The 9,009-nt window shown below is 40.7% G+C and overlaps 1 protein-coding gene across 1 annotated transcript; it reads right to left on the bottom strand.

Moving 5' to 3' along the window:
- Window positions 1-1,982: 1,982 nt before the first annotated feature.
- LOC148138149 (allatostatin-A receptor-like) lies at window positions 1,983-2,822 on the bottom strand. The gene has a single exon (XM_087981830.1). The coding sequence runs from the start codon at window positions 2,820-2,822 to the stop codon at window positions 1,983-1,985; it is 840 nt and encodes a 279-aa protein (XP_087837956.1).
- Between the last annotated feature and the right edge of the window lie 6,187 nt (window positions 2,823-9,009).

Here is a 9,009-nt window from a genome sequence, read left to right as displayed (position 1 = left end):
TGTTCTTTGTTCTTTGAATTAAGGACCACTGTTGAAAAATACAGTTGGTCTGTCATATCCTTTGTGCAAACGGACTTCATATTTTGTCTGGTCTGCATCTGACTCGAGACCCGCAGCAGGGTGATTCACACTTAACTACTCTCCGACAATTTGGCTAACACGTTCTCGACCAGACAGAGAAACTAATTTCCTTTAATGATTTCTTCTGAAAATTGTGTGTAATGGGATTGGTTGAATTGTTTCAAGGAAGACATTTGCAGACTTCAATTGGCTACGTTTAATCAATGGTTTTATATATCAGTCCGAACCTCTATTCCTTGTCCTTCGTTTCACAACACGTGAGAGATATTTAGTGGTGCAGTATTTCACAGTCTAAATGGCATTGTATCCTAAAGTTGGGCTAAATGTGCTGTTTCTCTGTATCTCTTTACGAACTTTGTTTAGTTCAGTTGCACATCTATTATTATCCAGTGACTAAGGAGAGGAGAGAATTGATCACTTTTCACTGTTCCAAATCTTTCTACAAATTTCAGGAAGTATGTTAATATTCAACACAGTGTCAAATCCATCGTTGCAGATAGACTCTACACAAAATCTTTTAAAGAAAAATTCTGGGTCGCTCTCTGGCTGGACAGTGAAGTATTGAAGTAATGCGGTTTTCCTATTGAGAATTGGGGTTCTCGTGGCTCCTCATCAACACTGAAATTTTATATTTTAGGCAAGTGTTCATTACATAAACACTGACCTGATTTCTGATTTTCTTGCAGAAAGTAGTTTATGGTATTAGGGTTTCTGTGCGTTGTTGGTCATACTCAGCCTCCAGGTCATTTCCATTGTCACCAATTATCTGTCTACTATGTTCCTGGCAGAAAAAGACAAGATGACCGAGGATCATATTGTAAAATTATCAAAGCTGCATGTAATTTTTCAGTTATCAATTCAAGTGCCTCAGAGGAAGAAATCGACATTTGTTTTCTCACAGAATGGAAGAGAAAACCACTGAAGAAACGTAATTGTCTTCAAAACACCATTTATTTATCTCTCTACCTATTCAACAGGAACTATTTAGTTACTTGAACACTAAATTACTAAAGATAATTAATATCAATTTTATTTTGTCTGAATTGTTTGTAATGTTTCTTTTGAGTTGTAGTTAAACGACATCAAATGGACATTTTAATACCGCGATGTAAAAAGACTCATTTAGTACAGTGTGATATCATTTATTTCACAACTTACACAGATTAAACGCAATAAATTACTCAACATTTCTGAACAAGAGTCACTTTTATAAAATGGTAAGGCTGTTTTTTCCTCCCTAATGTGCCAGACGAGTTGATTTTGTCCATTATTTTATATTTTCATAATGTTACTGAAGATGCCGATGAACAAATCACAATTTGCGAGAGATTGCAGTTTGATTGAACACGATACTCCAATTGAAAGAAACATCCAAAACCGAATTAGTGACGTGGAACATTTATGGGCTGTGTGTGGATTGTTTCCTCTACAGAACTTTCGTGGTGTGAAAAAAAATCCGGTCATACTTCCCTTTGGTACGCTCTCTCGCATAATGTCACCATATCGTGCAATATTCTGGTCTTGTACCTGAGAGAATTGTCAAGACATGTGGATATACCATATTGTAGTTTATGATGAAATGGCATCATATAGACGTTGTCGAGTTCAGTGGCTGCAACGGAATCCTCTGTTTTTCATATGGATTATCAAAATCACAAACATCAGGTTATCTTAGGTTTCTGAATGCAGGATATGCTGTCTTTACTGAACGAGGTTGTCTTTACTCAATGAGTAATTGAGAAAACAGAAAACAATATCCACAGCAAAGTTGCTCTGATAAGGCCAATATATGTGAATGGAGAAATGAGTCGGGTTTCATTTTTACCAGAAACAAGGATGTTCTCAGTTGGAGAACGAGGTAAAAGTAAAACATTGTTGGCTAAACCATTTTACGACAGAATTCATTTTATGGACAGCTGTCGAGCATATCTCCGAATTAATACCCAGGGAGATTTTGCCATATTTTTCAATTCTGTTCTGAATTTGCTCTGAGTCGCTGCATAAATACAAGGGTTTCGAAAGCAACTAAAATACTTCAAGATACCTCCCACTTCACTGGCGATAAATTCTGGGTTCGTGAACTTGCCTCGATAATAAACGGTGCTAGTTATTTTGGTAAGACCTAAGCTCACGGCAATTGTCAGCCAGAGCAAGAGAAAACTAATTGATATTGAGAATAATAAAATGATGGACTTCCTGCGGTTCTCCATTTCTGAGTCACTCTGATTCCCAATCTTGGAGCTCCGGAGTTCAGTGCGACTTGGATTCGCCAGTACAATACGTTTGAAGGTTAATGAATTACATAAAGCAATCAGAGCGAAGGGAATCCAAATGACACAGGCGCTGTAAAACCAGACATAACCTAAACCTACAGAAGAGGATAAAAATGGTGCCCGTAACCGGCAGCCCCACTGCACGTTGTTAATAATTTTCTCAGGTTCATAAGCAAACAAAACTGGTATTTCCTTCAGTACGATCACTACCATGATAGTAATTACCAGGGTGACTGCAGTTCTTTTTGTGCAATACTTTGATTGAAATTTCTGGCAGCAGATCACGACAAATCGGTCAAACGTGAAAGAAACAATGCACCAAACAGATAAATCGGGAGTGACAGCGAACATATACATCATGACTCTGCAACCAGGAGTATGGGACAGGAATGACAAAGGAAAGTGGTAACTGCAGATGTGATGAAGTGTTATATTGTTGATCAGGACCAGTAGATCTGTTATTGCCATGGCTAGCATGTACACAGTGATACACTTGGATAGACCATAATTTCTTCGTGAAAGAATCCAACTTGTGCCCAAGTTCGCTGTGAGACAGAAAGGAAAACCAACAGTGAATAATACACCGGTGCCTGATTTCTATAAATTCATTATTAAGAAACGTTTGCAGGAAAGAAATTGGTCACTTGACTCATTATACGAATGTACAGAAAGAAAGATAACAAGCTTCAACACAAAGAGATTACAATGGCTCATCGGGCTGTCTTGTGAGTTGGGGGCAGTGCCCGAACCCACTGGAGTGAGAAACACTGGGTCAAGTTCCGCCAGCTTCAGACGTTTCTCAACAATCTTCGACCGAGTTGATTCGAAAGAAAAATGTTTTTAAAATGTCAACTCACCAGGAAAAGCTACTGCTGCAAGTAGCGGGTAATAAATCTCTTTCACCCGCAGAATTGCATGCTTCCCCATTTTGTCTGCGAGGGAGTGATTATTGGAGACACTGTAGTACTCTGAGTCGCCGCAGTCGTGGCAAATTAAGTGAATCTATATTTATACTTGCAGCAATCCTTCGGGGAATTGTTCACTTATATTAATCACAGTTAATTAACAAATAAAGTTGGGGAAGGCGTTTTTGGCTGAAAGAGTAGATTAAAAGAAACAAGAATTTCAAATCGGAAAAATATGTCTGCTTTCTATCTACTGAAGTGGCAATGGGAAGTTTTCTCATGTGAATTACTCTGTCAATATCTGTAGCTCATTTCTAGCGTGCTAAATACATTATATCCCATTAATCTGTTTCAGGCCGAAACCCTCTGATCCAGCTAATTCTTCCGTTTCCTGGAGCTTGAGAATCTCCAATTTAGTTTGTCGTTCTTATCCGACCTCCTAAACTTCCCCTGTCCCGACATTCTCGAGGCCAAGTCGGTCTCTGTATTTCCAGAAAACTAGGGTTATTACGATTCTCTGCGCTATATCGCCTTCTCGTGTGCATCAGGAACATTTGCATATGTCTTCATCAAACCTTTTGTGTTTTGTCCATGCCAATAAACTGACAACTCAGTTTTTGAGATACTGGGTGACTCACTGGCACAGTTAGTTGTTCAGGGCCAAAAGTTTGTAATCAGCCTTAATACGTAAGTAAATGTATTTTGATGTTTTGATTTCATTTTTTTATAATCACAGCCTCCCAGTCTCAGTTATCACTTTGCCTATTCATTGCAGCTTCCCAAACAAAATGCTTAGAATTAGTAGTTGTTCCAGCTGGCTTTACAATACTTTCACAACCTGTGATTTTTCGATGATATCTCTGCTTTCTGAATCTGCACCACCCTTCGTGCAGGGCAGTCTGTTCCATGGAAGGGTTCACGGCTGCATGAAGTGAATTCATTGCAAGAGCTGCCCACACTAAATTGGATGCTAGCTCACAGCCTGTCTGGTCGGATAAGTTTCGAGGGAGAATCAAATCGATGGACATGGGATTTCATTCACAGAAACATGCTAATGTGAGAGGTTTCTGTTCATATAGTCACTGTGAAAAGATGTATATTATCTCACACAGCAAACACCACCTACCTCATCTATCGCTGAACTGGTTGATTGCACAATTCTTTCCCGAATGGTATGCAATATTTGCTCTCAGTCATGTATTTTATTGCACAAGACAACAAGTTATGTTAATAAAATGTCCATCAAATACAAGAACGAAATTTTTGTGAACTAATCACACATCTTTAAATATTAGCAAGGCAGTTAATACTTTCACTTATGCGAAACAATTAAAAAGAGCGTAGTGATTCTGTTTGTTTACCAGTCTTGTGCGTCTAACAGATGTTTTACAGCTGTTCTTCCAATGCTGACATGTTTGCATCTCTTCTGCATCTTCCTGTATGGCTCACCTCCATTTTTCGCATGATACAGTGGCTGTCTGCGAATTGTATGCGTTCACCTGTATAGTCATCAGTGAGTTATGGACTAGGCCAGACGTCCTCAAACCATTTCAAAAATGTAGCCTCGGCCCTGTGGATTTTCTACGAGTGATGTCGCTGGCCCAACCGCTGAAGTTAAAACAAGAAAGAACTTATTTGCAAGATTATCAAACGTTCGACAAATAAAAGAGTACAGACTGCAGATTACCTTAAACAATCTGTAAAGGAAACAGATGATCGCAACTAAATGAAGCTGTTCCAAATACCTGAAACAATCCCCATAAACACGCATTTGCAAAACATAGGAAAACATGAAAGACAGGTTTTACATGAGTGAAGTTTGAAGAGAGGGAGGATCAGCATCGGCCTGCCCCTATCGGTAAAAAACAAACAAACCACAGGACAGCTGAGCTTGGAGAACTGTCTACTCCGCTTTCATTGGGCAAATATATTGTATTCAACTTGAATGCCTCTCGTCTGAGGAAGTATGTTAGTTGTTACCAAATTTGCCCTAAACCCTTTAAACAGAGATAACTTGGAACATGTGTAACAAGTCCCTCTGAGAAAAAAAACAAGGACAACATACCCTTTTCGATGGAGGAGCATCATCGAAAATGTTTTATTGCAATGGATCCTGATGGACCGGGACACCTGTATGCCAATCAATCCTCTCCCTATCCCACAAACTATTTGACCAACTTGCAATCCTCGGCCTGCACCTGGAATACTTCCTCTGTAAATGACCTGTTTGTTGCGATCTGTCCACATCACACTGGTCCCCTCAATTTCTCTGTTCCCACTTCTGCATTCCAGCCTAAATCCCTCTGCACTGGCTGCACTTTGTGCTCCCAGATCCAACCCTGACATTGTAATTAATAATGCCACTAAGGATTGTGCTGCTGTTGTCTGGCCGACTGAACAAACATTACAGCTACTCAGCGCAAGTTTTTGGATAGTTTCTGCCTTCCCCACGGGGACCGTGACTCAATCGTGGATGATCAGAACATAGTTTCCGCAATGGTCACTAACTTTATTTCATACTGTGATCTCCTGTCCACTGCCTCCACGCTCATAGTCTCCCAACCCTGCAAAAACGGTGTCGGCCTTCTTCCTAAAATACACAAACAGGAACTCTCCGGCACATCTACAGTTTCTGTCCAGTCTTGCCCCGTTAAACATGTCTGTTCCAAAATCGATTCAATGTTTGTCTCCTCTTCTTCGGTTCATTCTGACGTGCATCTGCAATTTCTCTGACGCTTTACTCCAGTTGCCGGTCTCCAGCCAGCTTCTCTTTACAACGGGACATGCAATGTATTTACATGTCAAACCCCAGTCTTGGTCAGCCTGCTGTGGGAAGGATGTTATTAGACTGGAAATAGTACAGAAAAGAATTACAATCATGTTGCCAGGTCTCAAGTGTCTGCGTTATAGGAAGAGATATCGGGACAATCTCAGACGTTTATTTTTTATTTCTTCAGAGCTTCGGAGATTGAGAGGGGATCTTATAGAAATGTATAATATCACAAAAGGCACGGACAGGGCAAATGCACCTGTGCTTTTTCCCAGCGTCGAGGAATCGAGGACTAGAGAGCATCAGTTTAAGTTTGAGTAGCAAACAATAAAATGGAACCTGAAGTGCAACTTGGTTGAGTTGGAATGAGCTACCAGCAGCGGTGGTGCAGGCGGGTACAGTACCAACATTTAAAAGGCATTTGGAAAATTACATGGATAGGACAGGTTTGGAGGGATTTTGGGTCAAGTGCAGATGAAAGGATTTGGCGTTGATGAACATTTTGTTCAGCAAGGACTAGTTTGCCATGACGCGTCTGTCTCCATGCTGTTGGAATCTATGACTCTTTGAGTGGCAGTACCGTGACCTAATACCAATTCTTAAACACGATTTATTCAGAGGAACGTATAAGACTTATGCTACATTCACAGCAATAGTTACAGTCCTAGTGAATCAGAGCAGCGGACAAAGGTGAAACTGTTTGATACGCCGAATCTCGTCCGTCGTTCAGCAATATCAGAACTGAGATCTGAGTTCCACTTCCCTGTCTGCAGCCCGTCATTATTGAGACTTTAACAGAACAGAACTGGATCCATCTCAACTTTGAATGACCTAAAATTCACAGAGTTTCCACCACCCCATGTACAAGCAGTTGCCAAACTCGAACAACTTTCAAGGAGAAATGAATGCTCCTAAACGAATTCTTAATAAAATGACTACCTGGAGTCATCCTACAGAACTAAATTAGACTGTTTACATCAATGTTCGCAATACTGTTGAACTGAATACTTCAATGACCCCAACAGTGAACTGAATGGTTCGTAACCAGGATTTTTGAATCACCACTAAGACATGCAATTAGCCATAGTTAATCTGAACGTGAGTGTGTTCGATAGTCTCCACCTCTTCCTTCAAAAGTCCCCGTAGATAGAGGGATACTATCACATCCAGTAACGTATCATGCACTCATCCTGTTCGAACAGTGTTTGTCCATCTCACTGTGTCTCTGAGGGACCCGACGGAGGAAGTGGAGAACATTGCTTTTGCTGCGAATCGACCTTGTGCTTGTTCAGCCTATCGAGACAAAGATTTTTATTTCTGGTTCGTGCATCTCTGTGAAATCTAACCGCAGGTGAGGGATGTACTGTTTTGCTATTTAATTTTGATTGATATGCAGAACTTAATTCAGTCAGATTGAAGCTGAACGCACTCCACTCCGTTCGAAGTGGAAAGTTGTTACCTCACTTTGGAGTCTTTACGATGAAGTGCTCAATGTAATTTTCGAAGATATCCATTGTTAAATGGTATCGGCCAAGGAGCTGCCCTAAGTTGTCTCATTCAAATGTTGAACAAGGAAAGGTTTTCAAATCTCACTTTGACTCGCCTTTTCAGATCTTTGCAATCTACACCAACCCCTCCGAGCCCCCAAATAAAACAATTCCGGATAACCATTTCCCTCTATTTGTGATGAATTCCAAGAGAAAACAGTGCCCCCATTGTTGGGAGTGTCTTCAGCTGCCTGGGTTAAAATCTTCGGAATATCATTTGTGAACAGAGTCAATTCCCTTTTTTTTAGACAGACCTTATAATAATACTTCATGGACGTATCTTTTAATCACTCGTCAAGCTCTTTCCGTATCTCCACATTAAAATCTCCTTTGTGTTCCCAAACTGCATCATAGAATATAGACGTTCAGAATCTGATTTCTGTTGCGTTATCCTGATGTTCACAATTTTTTGTTGCTAAGAAAGGGTAGATCATGCCCCTTTGGAGGAATGTGTTTGTGTATGAGGAAATTAACTCATAAGAAGGGGAATCGCTCTTCATTCCAAAAACCTGTGCTGACCGGGGACCAGATTCGATGGATTCCGCTCAATTCAACCCTCCCAGACAGAGGGGAGAGGGCTCAAGGATGCTGCATGAGAGAAAGACGAATGTTTGTTCACCTTAACCATTCAGCTGTGTCCCAAAGCACACACAGCTCCAAATGTTTCCGAGTGGTTTTCCGTCCCTATTGTTGATGACCAGTCAAAGCTATGGCTCCTCAACAACAGCCATCATTCACTTAATCAGCAGGGTCTGGACTCTGAGACAAGGTTCCCCTGCGTGTGCTGTTCATCCGGATTTGAAAGATCGTTTCAATTCACATCCATTAGCCCATGTGGCCGTGCATAATCTTTGTGTGTCCTAGCTAATCTCCCTGAATTTTATGACTTTCAAAATTGAATTCAAACGTTCACTTCGTTTTTTTTATTGCTATTGTATGGATGAATGATATACGAAGAGAGTGTGCCATCACATGCCACTTGCAGAGTCTGGCTGTCAAGCTTCGACAAATGAGGCAACCTTCACTACAGACACTCAAGTTACATCAACCAGAGTACATGTAGTGCTTTTGACAACTTTCCGTGTTTCTTTCAGATGATGTGCAACATGTAGGCACTGAACGGCATCAGTGGAAGAGATTACTCCACCATGAACATATTGTTGATTGTGGGATTTTACAGTACATCCACCTGTTCTACTGTTCGTACAGTATAACAACTCACCAGTAATTCGTTGTTATCCCATGAAACAGGGGGATATTTCCCTTTCAACCTTCGTTTCTCTGGTCTCAGTTTTCTGCTTCTTCAGATCACCCCATTCATTCTTCATCAGCTGTTTTGCCTCTCTGTCTCTCCGTGCCTGTCGCTAACCCTGTCTCTATCTATGATTGCTGCACTTTCATTAAACCTCTCTCCCAGTCTTCTTATACCTCTT

Source organism: Chiloscyllium plagiosum, unplaced genomic scaffold (assembly GCF_037043375.1).
Source record: "Chiloscyllium plagiosum isolate Xiang-an unplaced genomic scaffold, Cpla_swu_hap1 HiC_scaffold_41, whole genome shotgun sequence".
Classification (NCBI taxonomy): Eukaryota; Metazoa; Chordata; class Chondrichthyes; order Orectolobiformes; family Hemiscylliidae; genus Chiloscyllium; species Chiloscyllium plagiosum.
The sequence above is the reverse complement of the archived record's forward strand: the minus strand, read 5'-3'. Positions and strand labels throughout refer to the sequence as shown.